Genomic DNA, 27,329 nt, shown 5'->3' with positions numbered 1-27,329 from the left:
TATCCATCCGATATCCAGGAGAAATTACTGCACTTAGATAGGGTGTTTCAAGTTGTATGTGAAACGAACATCCACAGACTATCTGTGAATGTTTGTCTCACATACAACTTGATATGCAATATCTACGAGCAGTAATTACTCCAGGATATCTGGTGCTTGATAAATTCAGACATGTGTTGTGTCATTCCTTCCCTGATGTTTGACTTTTACCATTGCAACCCAGTCTGCCTGAATGGAGAACTACTGATTATCATAATAATGAGTACCTGCCTCCTGAATGATTTTGTCACATTTACACGTCGTGCCCCTGTTAAGCTGAGCCAACCCAGTGGAAGGTTGGGTAACCAAACTCAGCGGGAAACTGGGTCAGCGAGCTGACAGGATGTGGAAGACAGTGAAAGACAATGGAAAACCACCACTGGAATTACTTCTCTAGACGTTCATGAGATGGACCTCTTTGTACGATATTCCAGAGGTAAAGCTGCCCCTCAGTCGGAACTCCGGGAGGGGAATACAGTGAGGACTCCAGAGATTAGGGCAAATGGAAAAGGAGGAGGAAGAAGAAGAAGAAGAAGAAGAAAGAAGACTTGTTGAGGATTGGGACTTGTAATGTTTTAACCCTTCTCCAGAAAGGGAAATTAGAAAACGCCAAACATAAAATGACAAGAAACAAATTGGATGTACTCGGAATGTGTGAGGTGAGATGGGATGGTTGTGGAGAACTAAAAAGTGACGCATTCCGATTGTACTATACAGGTGAAGATAAAAATGGAATGCATTGGGTTGGAATTTTGATAGGTAAAAGATTGAAGGACAAGGTTATCAAGGTTTAATGTGATAGTGGAAGAATAATGATGATGAGACTGAAAGGGAAAAAGAATTAGTTATCATCCAGGTCTGTATGCCAACACGTGATCATTCAGATGAAGAGGTAGAAGAATGTTATGAGACGATAGAAAACTTAGCAGAGAGAGAGAAAAGAAATGCATGTATTGTTATAATGGGTGATTGGAATGCGGTAGCTGGCGAAGGACCAGAAGGAAAAGCTCTGGGAAAATTTGGACTGGGAGAAAGAAATGAGAGAGGGCAAAGATTGTTGGAATACTGCAATGAAAATTTCATGGTAGTTGGAAATAATCTATTTGATAACCACAAAAGATGACGGTATAATTGGATATCTCGATTTGACAACAAAATATATCAAATTGATTACTTAATGATACAACAAAGATACCGAAATTGCCTAAAGACTGTCAAAGGCTATCCAGGGGCAGATATTTATTCAGATCATATATTAGTAATAGCTGAAGTTCTAGTTAAATTGAGAAGAACCAGCAAGGGACAGAGAAGAGAGCACATTAACCTTGAGAAACTGAAAGACTGGCAATTCTGAAAAATTAGAGAATGCGTATTGTGAAATCATAATGAAAGGACAGGAAACGGAATGCACAGAAGGAAGATGGGATCGTTTAAAAAAATGAGATCAAAATGGCAGCTAAGGAAATGCTTGGAGTCAAGGAGAGGAAAAAAGTGAAGAAAGAATGGGTAACGCGAGATACGATAACCAAGATGGATGATAACAGGAAATGGAAAACTGTAAACACAGAAGAAGAGAAGCGCAATTACAGGATGTTAAATAACGAAATTAAGAAGAGAGACAGAAAAAGCAAAGGAGAAATAGCTGACAGAAAAGTGTGACAAGATAGAGAAATTGGAGAAAGAAGGAAAATATGATTTGATGTACAAAGAAGCAGTGGATTTGACATTCAGGGAAAAGAGAAACAACAACGGACTAAAGGAAGTAGAGGTAGCAGATGGTAAAATGGTGAGTGAACCCCAAGAAATAATGAGAAGATGGAAGAATATATAGAATGGCTATACGCTGCAGGCAGCTGACCAAGTGAAGATGGCCTTATGATAGAAGAAGAAGAAGAAGAAGAAGAAGAAGATAAAGTTGCAGATGATGACAAAGGAAATGCAATACTAACTAGTGAGATTGAAGAATCTATGAAGGAGATGAAAAATGGAAAGGCAATGGGAATTGATGAGGTTCCTGCGGAACTGTTAAGTCATTGGAGATAAAAGGGAATAGGGAACTGATTGAATTGTGTAATCAAATATACATGACAGAAAAATGGTCAAAGGACTTTACAGAAAGTATCTTAATACCTATAGAAAAGAAAAAGAACAGCAAAATGTTTGAGGAACATAGGACAGTGAGCCTGATATCGCATGCAGCCAAAGTCTTGCTGAGGACGCTCAACAGAAGGCTATATGGAAAGCTGAATTACATAACAGGAGATGTGAACAATTTGGTTTCAGGCGAGGATTGGGAACTAGATGCCATTGGGCTACTAAGAGTGGTAGGGGAGAGGTACATGGAGAACAAAGGAAGGTGCATGTTGTGTTCATTGATCTTGAGAAGGCTTATGACTGTGTCAGATGGGACAAACTGATGGAAATCCTAAGGAAACGTGGAGTTGACTGGACGGATAGACGGCTAATTAGAAATTTATATTTGAACCAGAGAGCAAGAGTAAGAATAGGAAGTGTGATGAGTGAAGAAATTGAAGTGAGAAAGGTGTAAAACAAGGTTGTTGTTTATCACCAACACTGTTCAATATATAGATGGAAGAAACTATTAGTGAAAGTTTTGATGGAAGGAGAGGAGTTTGTATAGGGGGTCAGAGAGTGGAGTGTATAAGATTTGGAGACGACATGGTTGTGTTGGCAGAGAGTTCAAGAGAGGTGGAACAAATGTTAGATGGTCTAAACACAAAATTAGAAGAATATGGAATGAAGATTAACAAGAAGAAAATGAAAAGCATGGTAATTGGAGGGGAGGGGAGAAAATGGTGTATGAAAATAGGGGGAGAGGAAATAGAGCAAGTGAGGAACTTCGATTACTTGGGAAGTGTAATAAGGAATCATATGTATTGCTCAACAGAAATTAGAAAAAGAATTACAATGGTGAAAGAAGGATTCAAGAGGAAACAGAAATTACTTTGTGGACTACTAAACAAAGATCTGAGGAAAAGACTTGCCAAATGTTACATTTGGAGCATTGCACTATATGGTGCAGAGACCTGGACATTGAGGAAGGAAGATGAAAGAAGATTGGAGGCACTAGAGATGTGGATATGGAGAAGAAGGAAAGAAGTGAAATGGGAAGACCAAGTAAGAAATGAAGAAGTATTAAGAGTTGGAGAAGAAACAAACATGCTGAAAGTCTATCAGAAAGAGAAAAACAGAACTGGATTGGACATTGTGTGAGGGGCTGTTTATTGAAGGAAGAAATAGAAGGAATGGTGGAGGGGGAAAAGACATTGTTTGAGAAGGGACTGTTTATTGAAGGAAGGAATAGAAGGAATGGTGGAGGGGAAAAAGGGAAAGAGGAAAAAGAAGATACCAAATGCTGGACAATATAAAAGGAGACAGATATTCAGAAATGAAAATACTGGCTATGGACAGACAAGAGTGGAAGGGGCTTAATCCATGACAAGACCTCCCGTAAGGCAGAGTACCCTACTACTACTACTACTACTACTACTACTACTACTATATTATTGAAATTGAAACAGTCTCTAAAACCTGGGAATCCCTGGGACTGTTATCTTGCCTGTACCAGTGTCAATAACAGGCAAAATTGATTGAGATTATCAATTCCCGGAATGGATGAACTGTCTATATACATAATTAAGTTTGTACAGAACCCTCACTGTGTGAGTTGTAATCGCAGTGAATTTACATATACCCCAAGACTCAAGATTCAAAAATTTTGTCACATAAAATTTCAGAGTAGTTAGAGAAGGAAAAGGCAGATATTAAGAATCTACCCCAAAGTAATCATAGCATTTACAGGGGAGGCCAGGAGGAAGACTAATTAAGATCTTGTGAACATTAGATTAGTGACATAGAAGTTGTTATTCATGAATGGCAAATGGTGGTGTATAAAACCATGAAAACTACTTGCAAAAATAGGAAGAATTACTGCCCATATAAACTATTTCACAGAAGAGGAATAAACAGACCATTATAAAAATCTTTTGACATGCAGTGTAAAATATTCAGAAGACCAAAGAAAAAAATTTAAGAAAATGACATTAAAGATTTTTTCAAAGCATGGAATTACCCTTTGATGGGAAGAAGAGAAAGTACAGTTGATACAGGGTGACAGAGAGAAACAGAAACATTTCCACAATCCAATAAAACTAGAAGTGATGAAGGAAAGAAATTGCATTGATGGTATTTATCATTTTTAAAAATTACGTCCTTTAGATGGTGTCCTCCTGTATGAATGCATTCATGAAATCTGCTGTTGAGATTCCTCATTGAGTGCTGTAACATCTCTGCTGGGATACTGTGAATTGCATCTCAAATTCTCTGTTTTAACTCATCCAGGGTTCTTGGTCGAGTCATGTAGACTTTGCTCTTGAGGTAGCTCCACAAGAAAAAATCACAAACGGATAAATCTGGTGATATAGGGGGCCAGGGAATGTTACCGAATCGTGAGAACACACAGTTGCCAAACAATTCTTGCACATATGCCATTGATTGCCATGCAGTGTGTGATGTCGCTTAATCCTGTTGAAACCAGACTTATTGAGCGTTTGGAAAGTTGTTCAATGCAGGTGTAATGAAAGTTCATAACGTCTCCTTGTAACCATCGGCATTGACAGTTATTGTATTTCCCTGTTCATTTGTGAAAATATACGATCCGATACTCCCGTGTGATGAAACACCACACCATACTGTCACTTTACTAGCGTCTAAAGGGCACTCATGATCGTCATTAGGATTTGTGTTTGCCCTGTTACTGTAGTTCTGTTTATTTACATAACCTGTGATGAAATGAAAATGTGCCTCATCTGACATTTACAACTTGTTTAGGAATTCATCATCATTGTTTATTTTTGTTATCATTTGTTGACAGAATCCTAATTGTAACTGGTAATCGTTGTCCTTCAGTTGTTGCACCATCTGTAGCTTGTACGGGTGAAATTTTAAAGGAAGATGAAGAATTCTGCAAACACACTCCTGGGACATTCCTACCACTGCTGCTTACTTGTGAATCGGACGCCATGGGCTCCATAAGACAGACTTGCGTACATCATCAGTGTTCGCTGGAGAATGCACACTTCTTGGTTGTCCTGTTGGTTTCTTCTTGAGGGCAGATCCATTCTCTTCAAAGTTATTTAGCCAACATTTTATCGTGTGTTTTGATCATCATGACGTCCTAAATTACAAAATTGTTGAAACTCCCTCTGTGCCACTACCATAAAACATTTCTGTGGCTAATGTACAATGTTGTCCATTCCATTGCTCTGTGATTACTAAAATGGTGGACTGTTTACTCGTTAACTGTCATGAACCTGCAGTGCTACCACTTGCCCATGGCTGCCACTACTCGTTTCAAACATCGCCTTTATTCTGTGTCACCCTGTATATGCAGTGTTTGGGGAAACTAATGGTAAAACTAAAGGGCAGATGATTTCTTGATAATTCTTATAAATTCTTTGGCTTAACAATATAGTGAAAACAATAGCGCTATATATACTACATGACATATGGATTAAGGCAAGAATGTTCAACCATTGATGTAACATTCATTTTACATCAGTTTATCAAAAAGTGAAACTTAATTTAACTAAGAAATGCTTCCACAGGCATTGAGGTTGCATTATAATCATCATTTGAGAGAAAGCTTTGAAATACAATGAAAATGCAGAGGCTATACCTTATATATTTTAGTAGCAGTTCAGAGTTTTTGAAAAACCTGATGGCTATGATAGTTATTGGCGAAAAACAAACAAATGCAGTGCCTGTAAATAAAGATGTGATAAAGAATGGATTTTATGGTACATTATTAAATATTTTATATGTATGACAATAAACACACATCAAATTTTTGATTTGACTGGAGGTTCAGCTGAATCACTCCAATGCGTTTGATCATAATTTTTTAATTAAAAAATGAGAAAAATGTGTTCAGAGTGCAGTCAGTAAGTTTTTAAGGGCTACCAAAGGGTATAAAAGGATTGACAGAATCAGAAATTAGAACACCTGGAAGAAATGGGAGACAGATAGACCTGCAGGGAATGGACCCAAGAGCCTGCCAAAAAAGTTTTAAAAAATCCTAGCCAAAAGAGAAAATATATCTTGGCAGACAAAGGGAAAGTTTCGGACTGCTTACTCACTCTGAAAGAAAATTTGTGCACATCTTAACATGGTTTGTTTGGAATATGCTATATGAATACCAGACATTCTGACCAGGTGAGGTAGCTTAGTAGGACAACAGTTCATATCTATCCTGCTGTCCAGATTTAGATTTTCCGTGGTTTTCCTAAATAACTTGGGGCAAATGTTGGGATGGTTGCTTTGGAAAAGGACAAAATTGTGTTTCTATCACAACTTTCTTCAAACCAAACTTGAGCTCCATATCTAATGATCTCTTAATAGTATCTTAAACCACTGTCTTCCTACTCATATTTTCATCCAAAGTAATGTGCTATCATTTTATGTTTTTAGGTGGAGTATTTCATATTTGTTTAGTGTTATCAGCTGAATGTATTTTCTGTTGTTTGAATTATCTGAATGTTTTATATGCACCTATTTGACAAATAATTCAATCTGAGTAAATGCGTATTCACATTAAATCAGTCTCCTCCCTTTATTCCATCTTTTTCGTGTTCTTTAGTAATTAACGGTTATTAGCTTGCTTGTGCTGTAATACTGATGATGCTGTTGATGATGGACTGTCCAACTCCTTAAATCTTATTTGTTTGGTAACTGAGAGATTTTAACCTCAAGGAGAGGGCATAGTTTCTGGTTACAAAAAATGCCTCAGTGAATGTACTTGCTGTATTTACAGCTTTAAAATATGATGATATTGTAGTTCTAAAAACAAATTTTTATGTTGGCAAATTTGTTTGTGGTCACTATGGTAAACCTACAGCCATCTACATCTTGACGAATTAAATCTCGGGTGAATGGTATGAGTGTGCATAGGACACAATATTTCGGCAATCGACCACGTTGCCATCATCAGGTGCGCTGATGTACTGACTGGTGATGGGCCGGCGCCAGGTATATATAGGACAATCTCCCTCCACCCTCAGGTGCTTCCTATGAGTCGGTGCAGTTCGTGCCCTGCGTGCGGTCCAGGTACAACGTCCGTTCTTCCACCGTCTGGGTGCTGCGCCCTAGGTCTTCTCGTTCAGGGGGGGGGGGGGGGGGGGGGGGATCTGCCGGCACCGCTCTCGTTATTCTTCCCTCCTCCCCCGAAGTCGATACACTCTGGGAAGTATCCTTTTTCTTCTTAATCTGGGTGATCATGGGTTGCCACGCCTTGCTAAGGATGTAACTGCTGTCACGATTTAGTTGTGGCTCCATTACTCTAATCTCTATGGCTTCTTTGATGACACAGTCCCAGTATTTGAAGTCTGTGTCAGGACTTTGGTTTGGTCGTAATCTATGCTGTGGAGTTCTGACAGGCAATGCTCAGCAATTGCCGACTTACTGGGCTGTTGCAGTCTAGTGTGCCATTGATGTTCTCGGCATCAGTCCTCAATGGTACGAATGGTCTGCCCTGTGTATACACTCCTGCATTGGCAAGGTATCTGATAAACCCCTGATTTACATAGACCAAGGTTGTCCTTCAAACTACCAAGAAGGCTCTTGGTTTTGCTTGGAGGACAGAAGATGGTTTTCACTTGGTGTTTATGTAAAATGTGTCCAATTTTTCCAGATGAGGCCCAACAAAATGGAATAATAGCGAAGGTCACCTCCTCCTGAGGTTCATTCTCAGTTTCCGCTGGTGCTGCAGGTGTGGGATGTACAGCCTTCTGAATTTGCCCTTCCTTGTAACCGTTCCTCCGAAACACGGTCTTCAGATGGTCCAATTCTTGTTGGTGGCTGTCCCTGTCAGAGATGGTGTGAGCTCTGTGTACAAGATTTTTGAGCACGCCATTCTTTTGTGCCGTGTGGTGGCAGCTATCCGCCTGTAGGTAGAAATCAGTGTGCGCCCTCTTCCAATACTTGCTGTGCCCCAAAGAGCCGTCAACTCGTCTTCTAATCAAAACATCTAGGAAAGGGAGCATCCCATCCGTTTTGATCTCCATGGTGAACTTAATATTCTCGTGTCTGGAATTGAGATGTGTGAGGAAGTCTGCCAGTTTATCTCTTCCATGTGGCCAGATAACGAAGGTATCATCCACATATCTAAAGAAACAGATGGTTTTTAGATGTGCTGATTGAAGAGCTTCCTCCTCGAAATGTTCCATGTACATATTTGCAACAATGGGTGAGGGTGGACTCCCCATGGCTACTCCTTCTGTCTGATCGTAGTATTCACCATCAAATAAGAAGTAAGTTGATGTCAGGACATGTCTGAAAAGGTTGGTGGTCTCTTCGTCAAATTTCTGGCTGATGAGTTCCAAGGATTCTTGTAACGGTACTTTAGTGAATAGAGATACCACGTCGAAGCTCACCAGTATGTCAGATTCCTTAAGAGGAAGGTTGTTGATGCGTCCAAGGAAATCCACGGAGTTAGGGGTATGGTGTGTACATCTCCCAATGTAAGGGCTAAGCAGTTGTTTGAGGTGCTTGGCGAGAAGGTACGTTGGGAGACCCAATATTGCTGACAATGGGACGTAACGGAATCGTTTCCTTGTGCACCTTCAGCAGTCCGTAAAGTCTAGGAAGAACACCAGCCCTCGGGCGTAGCTTCTTGGTAATCTCGTCAGGGAAGCTGGAATCCTTGAGAAGCGCCAGAGTCTTCCTCTCGATCCTCTTGGTAGGATCGGTGCCAGTCTTGCGGTATGCGCTGTCACCCAGTAGGCGCCGCATCTTCTCAGCATAATCTTGTCGGGATAGGATCACTGTTGCGTTGCCCTTGTTTGCAGGTAATATTACTATGACTGGATCTTCTCTTAGCTCCCATATGGTGGCCCTCTCCCTGTAGGAGATGTTCGGTTTCATCGGCTTTGTTTTGGTTAGAGCTCTGCAGGTTTCGTGACAAACTTCTTCAGCGGCTTCAAGTGGAAGACGAGCAGCTGTTTGTTCCACTGTGCTAATGATGTCAGCAGTGGTACATCTTTAGGAGTCGGGGTGAAATTCAATCCTTTCTTAAGAACCGAAATAGCGTCATCATCCAGTTCCTTGTTATTGAGATTGATGATGGTCTTTTCCACTGCCATCAGAAGGTTGTTTCTCCGATATACGTTCAAACTTGGATGGCTGTCGTCCGGCTGACTTCCTCTGGGTTGAGTCCGCTGTGACCCACGTGACACCATCACCCCAATCCCACGTCCAGGGCTTGAACCGGTTGGCCAGTTGTAGATGTAACTGTAGGAGTTCTTTGTTGGTAGTGTGAAAGCACCACCGCGTGAAGCGAACTCTCTCTTGTACCAAAGCTAGACTGTTTGTGTCTGTGTACGTGCGGATGGGTGTGTGTGTGTGTGTGTGTGTGTGTGTGTGTGTGCGCGCGAGTGTACACCCCCTTTTTCCCCCCTAAGGTAAGTCTTTCTGCTCCCGGGATTGGGATGACTCCTTACCCTCTCCCTTAAAACCCACATCCTTTCGTCTTTCCCCCTTCTTCCCTCTTTCCTGATGAGGCAACAGTTTGTTGCGAAAGCTTGAATTTCATGTGTATCTTTGTGTTTGTTTGTGTGTCTATCGACCTGCCAGCACTTTCGTTCGGTAAGTCACATCCATTGCATAAGGTCACAGTTATGATCCATTGAAAATGCAAGTAACTAACTAGAAGCTTTCGCACTTTGATGTTACTTTCATACATCATATAGAAAATAGGAAATCCCCAGGTATTCAAAACTAAAGTAAAAGGAAACCTCGTTAGTCACTCATATAATTGATCAGAATACTTGGTCTCAGAGATATAAATATCAGCTAACACTATCAATTAACTCTAATGTTCAAATTAAGAATGTTTTAAACTTTACAGACGACTGGTAGTGCTCTGTGGTAAAGTTATACTATGTATATTAGAGACAAACAGCAGCTGAGTAGTACAAGTGGCTTTCTCAGCACTGCTGCTTTTTTGTTAAGGTATGTAGTAATAAAATAATATAGAAATTATTTGCATAGTTGTCAATGTGAGGAGGCTACCACTTAGTTGTTAGCTTACTTTACATAAGGGATCTAAGTGTGACAGGCCATAAAATGAAAGGTATAGAAAACTAAAAGGGAGTGAAGAAAGGAATAGTTACTTTGAAGAAATGCTGAGACCAAAGAAATTAACATAAATTAAGACCAATTCCCATGTGTGGAGTTTCGAAAAACTGGTGTCTGAGGGAAGAAGCCAGATAACACGTGTGGTGAAACAGGCATCAAGGTCATGACTGTCATGTTTTAGAGCGTGCTCTGCAACAGGATGTTATATTTTACCTGTATACATCATCTGCCTACACCCATCCATCCTGACTTGATGGCAATCATGCCAATGTGAAGCTGAGTAGTGTTTACGTAACGGCTGGTATACGACATATTATGTCACAGGTGGCTATCCCTTTGATGCTGTATGTTTTGCCAGTTACACTCAGTATTATCATGATCTTGAATGTATTAATCAGCTAGTTCGAGAAGGCTGTGACTTCTTAAAAATCGTGCCCTGAAATGAGGTCCATTGTGTCCAAAATGTTGCCCACCACACCTAGAATAGCTTTTTGTCACTTCCCACTCCCTACTGTATCTTTGTCAGACACTATGCTCCTGCACCCATTTCCATACCCCAGGGGTTCTTATCCCTTTGACTGTCCTCACTGTAAGACTTGTCCTATGCAGCCTCCTACCACAACCTATACCAGCCCTGTAACTGGCAAAACATATGCTTTCAAAGCGAGAGCCAACCTTTGAAATGAAAAATGTCATATACCAGCTCTTATGTAAACACTGTTTGGCCTTTTGCATCACCAAGTTATCAATAAGGATGAATGGGCTTAGGAAGAGGATGTATGCTGGCAACACACAATATCTTGTTGCAGAGCATGCTGTACAGCATGACAGCCATGACCTCCATGCATGTGTCGCCACACATGCCACATAGATTCTTCCCCAGACACCAGTTTCTCAGAACTCTTCAAGTGGAAACTGGCATCACAACATATCCCTAGTTCTCACCACTCCTCTGGCATTAATTTACATTAATTTCTTTGGTCCCAACATTTCCTCACAGAAACTGTTTCTTTCTTCATACCCATTTAGTTTTCTGTAACTTTCATTTTATGATCTGTCTATTCCCCACCACCACCACCACCATGTACAATGCACTTAGATTTCCTTTCTTATTAATCTATGCACAATATTTTGTCAGCAGTCCAAGCATTTCGTATTACCCTATCTTCTAGTTTTAATCTCTTTAGTTTTCAAATCTCATCTGGTGCAGTCCCAAACACTCAGTCTTTCCTTCTCATCCCACCCAGCAAGTCTCCCCTGACACGGGGTTTTGGGAAACTTTTCCAAACTGTTCCAAGTCCTTTCCCATTACCCCTCTTCCTTCCCCTTCAACGTTTCTGCCAGAAGAAGGAACCACTGACTCCAAAAACTTACAGATTTAAATACCTTTATATATGTTTTCTCCTGCCACCACTTGGTTGAGTACATTTTTTGTCTATCGAATTACATTATATTTTCAAAAAGTGATTATCTTTATTGATATGATTTTATTATCTGTTAGATTCTTCACATGACTGCATTAGTAGTCAAACATTTATGTTGCTAAATTCTTCTCTAATTTCTATGCCACATTAAGTCTGAGAGGCGGTTAGTGTTTCTTTTATCCTTTTAGTGTTATATTTATAAATTCCATCATCAATAACGTATCCTAGCTGGAGGTGGTTGTAAAACTGGCTTTTGTGCATGAGCAACATCTCGGTCTTCCTTTTGATGTACAGACAATCTGCAGTACCACCCAAAGGCACAATGATCTTGAACATCACAAATATGGCTTCCACGCAAGTTCCTAAATTCATTCATTACTGTTGTGTCCCTGTTACAGACACCAAGGAGGTGAAGTCCTAGCAAAAACATTTGAACAGGACAATGATTTATCACAGGGACCGAAGCATCAGCATCTTTGTCAGTAGCATAAATAGCACAACGACTGTGATATGGAAGTCTGTACTGTGTTTTTGAATTTTGTGTGCTTTACTCCTCCTCTGACACTGCAGTAGCAATACTCCAGTTGCAGCTGATGCTAAATAAGTTGGAGGAATGGATGTTTTGTATTGCGTTCAACATTTCAGTAGAAAAAAACAGCATTCAGTATCCACTGTCCATGATGCACATGTGATTCACCAAAGTTGTCAATTAAGAACATTGTTCTGATTTGGAGACAGCTGGTAAGGTTTCTAAAGTCATTTCCAACTGCAAACTGATGGACAGTGTCACTTGGAATGGCTTAAAAACTAAGGTTCCCAAAGCACTACACCCAATAGTGTCATAGTTACACATTGTAGAAAGTAGAGTGTGTCTACTTCATGGGTACTAGGTGTGTGGCTCTGCAAGATCTAAGAATCATAGACACTAGGTGCCATCAAGGGAGATGGGTGACCACAGATGCTTTATGGTTCATCATTGTATTCAGGATGGTGAGCCACCCCTAACCACCTGGGAACAACTCTTTATGATGTGTCAGATGTACAGGTATCTTGTCTAATCCAGAGTAATCAGTGTTCAATAGATACTTTTATGTGTTTCTGTTGGCAATACTGACATTTTTGCTGAAAATAAGTATTGTCCAGTAAGTATGTCTCAAAATTTTATAGGTACTTAGTTTGATTGTTAATGGTATATTGTGCAAAACACATCTATCTTGTTTTTGGCATGGTTCTATGAAAGCAATGAATGGTGTAAACTGCACTTATCAAGTTTTATTTTCAATTTTATTGTACTTTTGTATGCTTTAACTTATTAATTTTTTAAGTAACATTAAAAGTTTAAAAGTAAGCACAAATCCAAATTTGGCATATTTTCTAAAGAACTCTCTCTCTCTCTCTCTCTCTCTCTCTCTCTCTCTCTCTCTCTCTCTTTCATAATGAATATCAGACAACTGGTGACATATCTACTTTTCTACACCATAAGCCATCATATTTTATGTGGACAAGTGTATATTCTGTGCCACGTCTCTCATCCCCCCCCCCCCCCCCCCCCACTCCCTCCTCACCACCTCCTCTCCACTTTTCCCTGTTTCCAAATCATCTTGTCACACATCAAAACTGTATATGGGGAAAGCAACAGTTTTTAAACCTCTGTATAAGCTCAGATACCTCTGATCATGTTCATTTTGTGAGATATGTGTAGAAGGAGGTGGTATGTTGATTGACCCTCCTTGATGCACAACAACTCTCTAGTAACTTATAGGTGTTGACATCTCAGTGATGCTGTCACTTTTGGCAAACCTTGTTACAAAACGCGCAGCTCTCTCGTGTATGAAATAAATAACTCTCACAACTGTCAACTATATGACAGTATTTTGTTTTTTTTGTGTATTTCATTAGCATTGATGGGACTAGTAAAATATTTCATCTGTGCACATATTTTTTTTCTAACCTGCAACTTTTCCCGGCTGTAATTTTTCTTAATACGACAAATGTTATAGTCCTTCTCCATGAAGTTGAGTATCTTTAAAGTTCTACTCCCCACAGCATGCTGCTGACCACAGGAGGCCAGGTGTATGCCTCACCGCCACAGCCAGATTACGGATCTCCAGCACCTCCCACTGAACATAGACCAATAGAACCAGCTAGAACTAACAATCGAGCTGCCACTTGGGACCACACGAAAACAATCAGCACCAGTACACTTGCTTCTCAACAGCCATGGCTTATGTCCATGTCCAACACTTCGGCAGCTGCTGCTAATAAGGTATGTAGTTGTTGAAGTACATTTTATAGAAGTGGTCTTTAAATGGAGAGCTTTATTAGTTTATATTTGTGTTTAAATTTGTTCAACAGTCACAGCATTTTTGTTTGCTTAAAAAAAAAGATAGATAAATCTGTCCTCCCAAAATCTTTAAAGATAAGGACAGGATAGGCTCTTGCCATTTTTGTGGTTGCAGAATGACTGACATGTAATACAGGTGTGATTTAGCATTTTGATGCTTGGTGAAAGAAAATTAGGCAGACTGTGCCCAGAGTTGAGAAGAAAGTTTTAAAATCTCTGTTGGACAGTCCCTTTTCGTGCTTGGATTTCCTTTGCTTTATCTGTTTCATTCTTTTAATGCCTGCAAACCGTCAAGTTTTGTCAGTTGGATCAGTTTTCTTTAATTACAGATGTGAAAGACAGTTTTTTGTCAGTTACTTTTCTTCCTGTTATATTCTCATAACAACTCCCAATTTCATCATTAAAATTAATAATGATGCTTTTTCCTCAAATTTTGTGTGTCCATAATTGAATGTTTTACACTTATTCTTGCCAACCCAACTGACTTCTCTCTTGCAGTCCTGATTGACTTTAAACAGCTTGCTGCATCTGTTACTATACTTGTCTATCCCATTGTGAGCCATTGTTGTACTTGTATGTGATGTTTGTACCGAGTTGGTTCTTAGATTTGTACTTCACTTTAGTTTCACCCTTTTGTGATACATACTGTTACAGTTCTTTTCACTCAGTACCACACAATTCCAGCATATCTAGTTTATCTTTAAAGCTGTTTCTGTGTGTTACTATTCTGGATCAGTGTTACTTACCATTCTGGATCAATTTCTCTTTGTCCAGTATTGTCCATTTATTTTTCTCCTTTTTTTTATCATTATAACCTAGGTCTAATTTTTTCATAGTTTTTTTAAAGTACTGCTTTATTATGGATAATCACTATCAGTTTTCTTTCTATTCTTCTTCTTCTTTTCCCATGTCTCTCAAAGTATGATACTTCTATTCCTCATTCCATTATTTATTTTAATTTTGTGTTTGACTCCAAATTCCCTTACAGAACATAGAAGTTGTTTATTATTTTTGGCACAATGCTTCATTCCTTTCTGCTACACATTTTATATACATGGATATAAAATTTACTTCTCTCTTTTTCGTTATAAACATGGTATTTTGCTATTCACTATATATCAGTTAATTAAAATTTTATTCTCATATTTGTTATTGTGTTCTTAATATTTTACAGATTTCTCTCTCTTTTACTCCACCCACCGAAGGCTTTCTGTTTCGTGCTAAGTGACAGTATTTCTGTGATCTCTTATCTCTCTGCAATCAATGAATGCTCTTTACCTTGACTCCTTTTAGAGATACTTGCAGTTGCATCACTCATTTCAGTCTCAAACAGTTCTGCTATGTATTCACTACATAAAATTTGTTATTGCATATTGTCTTTGAAATTGCCTCTGTTGATATAAAAATCACTAATTTGTTTGGAAACAATCCTTTCTTCTGGAGCTCAAAACAAAACAAAAAGATATTCCATAAACAAACTTATACGAGCCGTGTCTATCATTACTCAGTTAGCTTTCTACTCTGGAAACAGGACTTTGTGTTGTTTGGATGAAACTGAGACTATGGTTCATTGACAGGTGGAATAAAATGCTCAGTACTACATGGGAGGGGGATGACAGAAAGGGCAGAGAAGTAGGGGGAAGAGAAAATAGATTTTGTAATCTGCCTCTGTAGCTCTGGCTGCAGCATCTTCAATGCATCTTTCTCTAAAAGTGGAAAATCCAGGATGGAATAATCACAATATTATCAAAAGAATAGATTGCTACTCACTATAAAGAGGAGATGTTGAATCGCCGACAGGCATAACAAAAAGACTACTAAACATGTAATCTTTCATATTTAAAGCCTTCTTCTGAAATAGACAACGTACACAGTCACATTCAAACACGGCTTGCGCACCCATGACCACTGTCTCTGGCTGCCGAGGCCAGACTGGGAGTAAATGTGCGTTATGGGAGAAGTAATGTGGGTGGTGGGGGTAAGGCAGATGCTGGGAGGGCGAGAGATAGCAGGATAGGGGCGGGGGACAGTAAAGTGATGCCTGTGGGAGCATATGGGGATGAGGTGGGGGGAAATTGGGACAGTGAGGTGCAGACGGGAGTTTCGATAGTTGGGGGGGGGGGGGGGGGGGGGGGAGCAATAAAAGGAGAGAAGTAAAGAGACTTTGGGTGCATTGGAATAGAAGGCTGTGTAGTGTTGGTGTGGGAACAGGGAAGAGGATAATTGAGTGAAGGACAGTGTCTAACGAAAGTTGAGGCCAGGAGGGTTATGGGAACCGTAGGGTGTATTGTAGGGAGTGTTTCCATATATGCAGCTGGTGTTGGTAGGAAAGATCCAGATGGCGGAAGCTGTGAAGCAGTTATTAAAATGAAGAACTGTGTATTGGGCAGTGTGCTCAGCAACTGCGTGGTCCAGCTGTTTATTGGCACACCTTTGTCTGTGGCCATTCATGTGGACAGACAGTCCGTTGGTTGTCATGACCTCATAGAACGAAGTACAGTGGTTGCAGCATAGCTTTTAGATCACATGACTGGTTTCGCAAGTAGCCATGCCTGTGACTGGATAGGTGATGCTTGTGACCGGTCTGAAGGAGGAAGTGGTGGTGGGAGGAAGTATGAGACAGGTCTTACATTTAGATCTGTTACAGGGATACGAGGCAAGGGTTTGGGAGCAGGGGTTGTGTATGTCTGTACAAGGATATACTGTTGGCTCTGTGGGTGGCAGAATACCACTGTGGGAGGGATGGGGCAGATAGTGTGTGGAACTTTCCTCATTTCAGGGCACGACAAGAGGTAATTGAAACCCTGGCAGGGAATGTGATTCAGTTACTCCAGCCCTGGGTGGTACTGAGTCATGAATGGAATTCTATTCACCGGCAAGACGGTGGGACTTTGGGAGGTGGTGGGTGACTGGAGAGATAAGGCACGGGAGATCAGTTTCTGTACAAGGTTGAGAGGGTAATTACGATCTGTGAAGAACTCAATGAGACCCTTGGTATATTTCGAGAAGGGCTGCTATTCACTACAGATGTGACGGCCACGGGTGGCTCCCTCCACCTGATTTACATTCGTTGATTTCAACTTTGTGATCTGGATAGAGGATGAGTACACCCCATCCATATTCATCCAGAACCTGAACAACTTCTCCCCCCATTTGCTTCACTTGGTCCTCCTCAACCTGACAAGCTACCTTGCTTGATATTGACCTCCACCTCAGAGATGGCAGCATCAGTACCTCCATGCATATCGAACAAACAAACCACCAGCAGTACCTCCACTTAGACAGCTGCCATGCATTGCATACCAACTGTCCCTTATGTCCCTTCCTTACAGCCTAGCCACCCGCACCTGTCTCATCTGTAGTCACGAACAGTCTCTCTCGAGATGTACCAAGGGTCACACTGAGGGTTTCATAGATCATAATTACCCTCCCAACCTTGTACAAAAACAGATCTTCCGTACCTCAGCTCTCCAGTCATCCACCACCTCCCAAAGCCCCACCGACCAGCCACAGAGGAGCATTCCCCTCAGTATCCCACCACCACCTCCTCCTGAAGACCAGTCACAGGCATCACCTAACCAGTCACAGGCAGGACAATTTGCAAAACCTGTCATGTGATCTAAAAATTATGCTGCAACCACTGTGCTTTGTTCTACAAGGTCATGACAACCAACGAACTGTCTGTCCACATGAATGGCCATTGACAAGGTGTGCCAAGAAACAGCTGGACCACCCAGTTGCTGAGCACACTGCCCAATGCAAAGTTCTTCATTTTAATAACTGCTTCACAGCTCCTGCCATCTGGGTCTTTCCTACCAACATCAGCTGCATATGTAGAAACTCTCCCTGCAATTTACCCTACATTCCCATAACCCTCCTCGCCTCAACCTTCGTTAGACGATGTCCTAACTCAATTATCCTCTTCCCTGGTCCCACACCAGCACTACACCGCCTTCGATTCCAATGCACCCACAGTCTTTTTAGTTCTCTCCGTTTATACTCCCCCCACCATCTAACCTCCTGGCTCCACCTAGCTGCCCCAACCTTTCTTCACCTTGTGCTTGTATGCTCCCACAGGCATCACTTTCCTGTCCCCCACCCCTACCATGCTATCCCTCCCCCTCCCAGCATCCGCCTTACCCTTGCACCCACATTATTTCTCCCACAATGAACAGTTGCTTCCAGTCTGGCATCAGCACACAAAGACAGTGGTCGTGTGTGTGTGGGGGGGGGGGGGGGGCGGAGTGAAAGATTATGTGCGTTATAGTCTTTGTCGTGCCTGTCTACGACTCGGCACCCCAGCATACATTGAGTAGCAATTCATCTTTTTCTGGTTTTCATACAACTGTATCTTCAGTTTTGTTAGTCATATGTAAAGTATGCCAGCAGCAAGACACAAATAATACCTTCACTGTGCAATAGCAATATTAATATTACTGATGACAGCAGCGTGGAGTTACTAAACCAAAGAAGATGTAGTAAATATTTTAGAATTTAAATCAAGAACAACTACTAACATGATTAATTGGAAGTATATACCCCAGAGACAATAAAGTCACAGTTGTTTGCCAGATATGTTCCTTTCAGTATATTCTAATGAAATAACTCTGATATTTTTTTCGGTCATATTCAACCATTCACTTGACAAATAAACCGCAATTAAAGATTGGAAACTTCTGTAGCTCACATCAATACATGAGAAAGAAAATATAATTAAAACTACTGAATAATAGAGTCATGTCATTGACGTTGATTTGTAGTAGATTTTGCAACGTATACTGTGTTCCAATATTATGAAATACCTTGAAGAAAAGATGTATTGACACACATCCAGAACAGGTCCAGAGAATATCATTGTTATGAAACACAACATGTTTTTTATTCGCATGGTGTAATGAATGCTATGATGGGATCTCAGGGTGATTCCATATGTTTGGATTTCCAGATGGCTTTTGATACCATCCCTCAAAAACAACTCCTAAGCAGATTTCATACCTATGCAATATTGTGTCCACTGTCAGACTGGATTGATCTTTCCCTGTCAGAAATGTGACAGTTCATAGTAATTGACAGGAAGTTATCTTGTAAAACCAAATTTATATTTGGGATTCCTTGAGGAAGTATTATACGTCCTCTGTTGTTCTTAATCTAGATAAACAATTTAGAAGACAATCTGATCAGTTCTCTTGGATTGTTTACAGATTTTGCTGCTGTTGTAGCAAAGTCATCAGAATGAATTATGCAATGATTTAGATAATATATCTGCATGGTGTGAAAAATCACAATTAACTCTGCACACAATTACTAAAAAAAAATTCCATTACATTTTGATTATATGATAAATCACACAAATATGAAAGGTAGTTGATTCAACTAAGTACCTGGGGGTTACTCTCACGAACATCTTAAATTGGAAACATCACCTATAAAATGTTGTGGGAGAAGCGGAACCAATGGCTGTATTTTATTGTCGGAACATTTTGAAGATGTACAGATGACCTAAAGAGACAGACTACATGAAGCTTCTCTGATCTCTTCTGGAGTATTTTTTCATGGTATAGGATCCTTGCCACTGGAGTATTTTTGCGTGGTATAGGATCCTTGCCGATCCTTGCCGTGTAGGACCAATGGAGGAAACCAAAAAAGTTCAAACAAGGGCAACTCAATTTGTATTGTCATGAAATAGAAGAGAATGTCATGGAAATGATAAGCAGGTCGAGTGGAGAAGAGAATGCCATGGAAATGATAAGCAGGTCGAGTGGGCAGTGTGAATTGCTTTGAGATAATGCTTTAATCTAACCTGGTGGGGATTGCAAATACTCCAGAATAGGTCACACAATTGTTCTGTAAGTGGACACTTTTAAAGATGAACTGACTTCTTTAGATGCCTTCCAGTAAACCAAAGTAGACCCATCGCCTTCCCTAAACCGACCTAACATGTTTTCTCCATTTCATGTTGCTTTGTTACATTGCGCCTAGATATTTAATCGCCTTGTGCAGTCGATCCATCTTTGTTGATATAGCAGTCTACAAGGTTGTCGTCTGCCATCTGATAATACAGCCGTATTTGCCATCAGTGTCCATTGATACCAATAATGCAAGTTATTACTTAAAAATAAAACATTCCATCTGAAACACTTTCCAGTCGTGGTACTATCACCAGTGAATTAACCAAAAATTGATCCCCACCAGAACGTCAGCAATTGAAATCTGCCCTGCATCAAAACTATTGCACCAGTATTCATGAAATACGTATTACATCTTGTCTAGTTACAGCATCTTGTTGAATTCTCATCACCTCAGTACCCAGTAAATTCCATACAGATCGTTTTTGTATTGAGATATCCTCAGACTTCTACCAAGACCTTTTCTCTTTTGGTGAAAGTGAAGTAACCAAAGTTCTTCATTTGTTGCAGAGAAGCTGCAACAATGGGACATCCATTTTTGGACCATTTCTTATTACCTCTTTCCTCATGGCTCCCTCAATTTCTGACTTCAACTTTCATTTTACCAAAAGATTTCTGATTGTTAATGTGTATAATATAAATGACATGGCTCTTTTGCTACTAGTTGCAATTGTTAGCAACTACCAACAGAATCTCCATTTTACTATGAAGACAGTTTTCCACTTATTTATACACTATTTGACGTTCCTAGCTGAAAGTGACAGTTTCCACAAATGACTCTTTTTGCTTGTGGCCTTGTTGCATATGAACATTTTACCATGTGTCCTGATAACACTGTTATCCGGGCAAATGACTTCTCGGAACATGAACTACACCATGGACGCAAGCCATGATAGCAATATTGTACTGTGAGAGACATTCACCTGACCTTTGTGGAACATGCGGTAGTAATTGAAGGAACCATGACAGCATGACATTATTGCAGTCCACTTGCATTCCTTCATGTTTGATGTCATCCTACAGTGGTTTGAGGAACATGATAGTGAACCCACATTGATGTCTTGGCCACCAAATTCACCTGATCTGAACTCAATTGAACACATGTGGGATGCTGTCGGATGCCAAGTACGCACCCACAGTCCACCAGCTCTGTTTATTGGAATTGTAGGACCTAACACAGGGTGTGGACACCTCAGAAAATCCAGGAAAAACTGGGGAATGTTTTCTTCCTAGAGAAATCTGGCTGTAAATTTTTTGTTATTTTAGTTTTCAGTTAATTTTTTGTGATTTTGACTGGTAAAATTTAAATAAGAGAATAACAGCAAAATAAAACTTTAGTTGCAAAGACAGTGACCCATTTACAGCAACAAAACACAGTGCATACAAAAGTGTCTGCCGACAGCAAAATGTGTCCCAGACTATTCAGTACTTCATAACAAGAAACTGCTTTCGGTAAGTGTGATGTCACCGCTGTGTACATTTGCAACAGGCCATGGGAAAATATTGCGAATGGAGGCTTGAGAAGCATTACTTTCAAAGTAAATTTCCTTTTACCCTGAAAGAATTACCTTACATCTGAGAACACGTGATGATTTTTTAAATCACAGAGTGTTAGATGCTCGTTTAAAACTTAACAATGAGGATCAGCCACTTAGAAAAATTTCAGGTGTAGAAACCATTATTCGATATTTTACTGACACATTTGTGTTCAATGTATCTTAAAGGGTAAAATGTGCTAAAAAGACCAAGTTTCAAGGTAGTTTTTCATATTTTATTTTAGTTCTTTCATAAATTACAAATTATGCAATAACAATGGCAAAAAGTATAACTGTCCTTCAAAAAAAAGTATGAAGCAAGTTCTTCAGTGATTGCACAAGTAATTGGCTTTCCTGTGGAAAAGCCAAAGTTCTTAACAGAACATGTATTCTGCTAGGTAATCTATGAAATGTAAAGTGCACAGCAGGGAAATTTATAATAGTGCTTGTCAGAAATATTGCAGTGCTGCAATTTAAGCTGTATACCTGTGACACTGCCTAATCACAGCCATGGGGGTGGGGAGGGGAGAGGTCACAGCAAAACATTTTTGATGACAATTATGAATTTAAACCAGTAACTTTTCCTATTTGTGTATTCGCACTACCTAATAATAACATTGCTGTTGGCTGGCTACATCATGTGTCCATCCCCTGAACATTTCATATCATTGGCTGGCAAGATTATGTGACAAGCTATTATTGGCTGACAAAAGCGCAAAACAACTCAGTTTCAGTGCTTTGGAAGCTACGATGCTGTATTTGGTTGAATTTCTGTTTATACTTTCGTAATGTGAAAATATGCTATGTAAATGTTGCTGCTCAGCAAAGATCTTACCAAAACTTGTGGTTTTTAACTAGGTTTTGTTCCCAAAAGTGCTGGGCGGTTGTATGCTGGTGTATAAAACTTTCACCACTCAAAGGCTTGGTAAATTTTACAGCTTCGAGGGAAAGTATATTCTTAGTTAAAATGGAAAAAATGTACTTTCACAAGGATTGTGGTGTATTTTCACCCTGAAAAAGTGTATTTTTAACTGGGAAAACTGGGCAAAATCTGAATTTTTTTTTCTTGTCCATATACAACGTGTCCCATTTATATTGGCCACCCTAAATAACTGTTTGTCTAGATGCAAATTACAAAATGTTTCAAGCAAATGTTCTTTAACCATCAGGAGGACATCAATCAGCATGACTGCCTTCATTGTAGCTTTGTTTTTTACAAAGATATGAACAGCGGTATGACTTTTTTCAAATGGCACCCTGTATTTTTTATTTGGTAATTCATTTCCTCCCCTAAAGACCTATTCAAAAATGTATCACAGTGTACCATACACAATGTTATTAATTACATAACACAACATTGACGTTGACACTTCCAGCGCTTAGTGCAGCTACTCGGGGTAATGGAACACACCCACGTGCTGACGTTGACAGAGGTCAAATATAGACACAAGTAGAATGCATCATTCCGTCAACCATTGTCAGTTGATAAGTTGTGTGAGTAGAACGTACACCAACGCAGAGAAGGTAGAAATGCTACTCACCTATGGGGAATGTAAGTTAGCAGAACAGTAATTGCAATACTGTTTTCTTATGTACGGGTACATTTATCCAGGATCACCACTTTGAGCACCTTTGAATGTTCTACTCCCAGGCAATAATACAGGAGAGTCAAAGTCAATTTTGTATTATGTTTTTATGTGGTTTTCATTTGTTTTCTGACAACTCCAGCAAGTGGACGAGTTTGTGATCCCGGGCTCAAAGTCAGTGTTGTGTTATGTAATTAATAACATTGTGTTTCAGTGAATGGTACGCTGTGATACATTTTTAAATAAGTCTTTAGGAGAGGAAATGAATTACCAAAAATACAGGGTGCCATTTAAAAAAGTCATACCACTGTTCATATCTTTGTAAAAAAAACAAAGCTACAATGAAGGCAATCATGCTGATTGATATCCCCCTGATGGCTAAAGAACATTTGCTTGAAACATTTTGTAATTTGCATCTGGACAAACAGTTATTTAGGGTGGCCAAGATAAATGGGACACCCTGTGTACACCCTGTAATAGTACTTGTCAGATCCATGCCATGCTGAACTGCTGCTGCATCATGTTCCAAGGCTGGACCAAAATGCTACTAATCAGATGATCATAATTTTTTACTTCATCATTGCATATTATTTTCTAATATCAACATAGTTTCCTCAGAGAAGCAACACTGAATTGGCCTTAGTATGTGTTTGAAATTCAGCAATTTTTTAAAAAGTATGAACTACAAGAAAATATTATGAACATTCCTATGCAGCTAGTGTATGTAGTGTTTGGAAAAGGTGTTTTTCAGTCTTATCACTTAGGAAGACACTGAAACCAAGCAGAGCTGTACCCCAGAAAAATGTGGACACACAACTCCGAATCTTGCATTGTAGGAACAGGTTGATTCATATTATGTATTCATCGTAACCTGTTTCCAAAACACAACTCAATTTTTGTTTTAAATGTGCATATGTGTGAGGCTCTGCTGCCGGTTTTTAATAGTACATTACCTCTAATTGAAATTAGGGAGGGGGGGTTGACCAGACGTAATGGCACTGGCCTAAAACTCGGCCATGTTATTAAAGCCAAATAAATGATTCGCGATTCTGAAGATAGAAAATGCTCTTATAAGGACAATAAATTATTATTTGAAGGATCTCAAACTTAAAGAGCATGTAGCATCTTTCAAGAGGTTACATAATCATCTGAAATTTTGATAATTTAAGTGAAAGGATACCACTGACCAAATAGCAGAAACATTGAATCATTGATTCCGCAGATGGACTAGGGCGAGTGACTAGAGGGAGAAAGAGACAAAGTGGGAAAGGGGGGTTGGTGACGGGTAGCTAGTGGCCTGGAGGGAGGCAGGACATATGCTGCCTAGGAATGTTTTTGGATGAAGAGGTGGCAGGTTCACAGTTTAGCCATGTGATACATGGATGTTGGAGCTAGTGAGGTGCGGCATGCGATGAAGATGAGGTGGACACATGCATTGGGAGCTCCTTGACAGGACAAAGGAGGGAGGAAACTGTTTGGATAAAGGGTGTGTGGACAGTACTAGAGATTGAGGCCAAGAGGATTATGGAACAAGGGATATATTGCAAGGATAACTTCCATCTACCAAATTCAGAAAAGTTGGTACTGGAGGGAAGGATCCAGGTGACATGGTTTGTGAAGCAGCCATTGAACTCTAGCATGTTGGGCTCAGTAATGTGTTGTGCCATTTGGTGGTCACCTTTCTTCTTGGTCACAGTTTGCCTGTGGCCATTCGTTCTGGTGGAACAGAACAGTTGTGCAGTGATTGGAAAAGAATTGGCATATGAAATGGCTACTTTCATAGATAGCCCTGCCTGTGTTGGAATAAAATAAGCCTGAAGCAGGAAGTGCTGTGCAACTCTGCTGCAATCACTGCACAGCTTTTTATGTCAACAGACTAACCAACCAGCTGACCACACAGTGACACAACATGTAGCTGAGCACAACGTATTTGACTTCAGTTATAGCTGCACAACCCATGCTACCTGGATGCTTCCCTCCAACACCAGCTTTTCAGAGCTATGTAGATGGCAGTCATCCTTGAATACATCCTTTGCTCCCACAATCCTCCTGGCCTCAATCTCTGCTAACTCTCTCTCCTCACTCACTCTGTCCAACTGTTTCCTCTTACTCTGTCCTGTCACCTCTCTCAATCCACACCTCCATGTTATCTTCATCGTTCAGTGCTCCTCACCAACTTCGGTATTCAGGGATGACATATGTAGCGCTTGCAACAGCCACCCCTCCCTTCCGAATTCCTAGCTTGTACACCTGCTGCCTTCCTCTGAGCCACTAGCTACCATCCTCAACACCACTTCCTGCTTCCCACCTCTTTCTCCCTCCAGTTACCCCACCCTAGTCCACCTGCCAAACTGCCAGCCCAGTATTGTACTATAGTGACGCATCATAGGCTAGACAGTGTTCTGGTTTTGTGATGGCGGTGCAGAAGCGAGGCAGTGTTAGCAAGCTTGCGAATCCCTGCGACCCACGTTTATTGTGCCGGTGCACTGCTGCTGCCAGTTGAATCCAGTGTTGCCAGATAGAGATAGGTTCCCCTCGGCATAGAATATATGGCCATTTTTAAGACTGACGACAATTTTAAATCAAACACTGGACTTTTTTTTATAATAGTTTAGAGTATAAGATACATCAGAATTTTGGAGGCAATTTATCAAAGAAAAAAAGTGTGTCTTACAGTCCATAAAATATATTAACATAAAAATGTGATTGCTGTTTTGCCACTACCTTTCCAGGGTTCTAGATTTGCAAAGAAGATGAAAGTGTATTTGTAAACTAGGTGATAGACCGAATGCATGCCTTTCAACAAAATGTCTTAAAGCATATAGGTATGTAGAAACACAAAAGTAAGAATTACAATGTCACACACCTTGTAAATGTGGCAGTAAAATTTGTGTGTATGCTGGAGATTGTAAATTACTTCTGGAGTGTGACTGATCGTAACTCTTTGAGATGATATCTGCTGTAATGTGTATGACAAAGTAAATTGTAGTTTGGCAGAGCATTCATGGAACTATCCTGATGAAAAAGACCTGAAGGTGTTTTCACTAAAGCTGCGACACACATTCCATGTGTTCAGTTGGGTACATTCTCTTCAGGTCCCAGAGTATTGACAGTTGGTAATGATGCATAGCAGAAAATTGTCATCTTGATGAAAAAGCCATTATTCATCATGTGTTGAATGCTCGCAGCCCCCAGGATAAGAGTAGGCTAAGGTAATGCAGTTTGTGTCTATTTTTACAGCTTTTCGCAGACTGCAAAGTGCATCATTAATGTTCATTTGGGACACGGCAATAAAAAAGTGATAGCCTTGCCTGTTACAACAGGAATCCTCATTTTATGCCGCAGTTAGCATTCAGGGAGGTGTAGCACCTGCTCAGTTCACAGCCACCATCTACATCATGGTGTGGGTCTGAAGATGGTCTGAAGCAGACCAAAACTAGTGACCTTACATAAAAAATAAAAATAAAGTTTTTTGCGGTTGTGGCTGTTTATATTCAATTTTAAATAATAAATAAACCACTGGACTCCATAGAGACATGTTTGATTTTGATCACCACGACTGGTTTTCGGCCACTGAGGCAATTTTCCAGTGGTTACAAGACTGTGTTCAAGGAGACAGACAGACAGACAAACCTACCGTTTATGTACTCCCACGGCGCTACACTCATAACCACCAGAAAATGCGCTTGGTGGCTGAAACCAGTCAGTGTGCTTGAAAATAAAAGCATAGCTGGTGCTGCTATTTGATTCCAAGTGATTGCTTCAGTTGAAGAACCTACACCATGTGTATTGTGTGCTGGACAAGAAAAAGAAATTAACATAAGCTACTGTTTAACTTCTATGAATTCTGAATCAGTCAACACCATTTGAAATATTTTCTTTGGGAAGCAACAGAATTGTGGAGAAATTGTTAATTGTTCAGATGATCAGTGTACAATTTTTCCAGTTGTTTCCTATTTTAATCTTTCCACAGTGTTAAGTAATTCTCTTCAAGGTAGATACTTTATTTCGTTTTGCAGGACCAGTATAACTAAAGAGTATAGATATTACTAAAAAATGTAGTTTGTGACTGCAGTCAGATCAAGCTCGGGAACAAGAAGTTTGAAAGAGAGTTGCTGTCTACAGGCAGTAAAATTTGTGGTAGAATTTTAGTGTGTTTCCACTAATTATCAAGTAGGTGTTTGTAGACTTTCATAATGAGTCTTGCATTCCTTCACTAGACATCCTCGAAAAAAGTTGTATCTTTCATTGATGTAATACACAGTATAGAGCATTTGATTAAAAAAATAATGTATTACACACTAACCATTATTATATACGTGTAAAGGTTTCTAAAATGTAGA

The 27,329-nt window shown here is 40.0% G+C and overlaps 1 protein-coding gene across 1 annotated transcript in view; it reads left to right on the top strand.

Moving 5' to 3' along the window:
- The window catches only part of LOC126480868 (roquin-1), a 231,080-nt gene that overhangs the window by 89,324 nt on the left and 114,427 nt on the right, over positions 1-27,329 (top strand). Inside the window, exon 10 of the mRNA XM_050104246.1 lies at positions 13,662-13,881. Coding sequence (XP_049960203.1) covers positions 13,662-13,881 — 220 coding nt within the window. The remainder of the gene's footprint in view (positions 1-13,661; positions 13,882-27,329) is intronic.

This window comes from Schistocerca serialis, chromosome 5, assembly GCF_023864345.2.
Source record: "Schistocerca serialis cubense isolate TAMUIC-IGC-003099 chromosome 5, iqSchSeri2.2, whole genome shotgun sequence".
NCBI lineage: Eukaryota > Metazoa > Arthropoda > Insecta > Orthoptera > Acrididae > Schistocerca > Schistocerca serialis.
The sequence above is the reverse complement of the archived record's forward strand: the minus strand, read 5'-3'. Positions and strand labels throughout refer to the sequence as shown.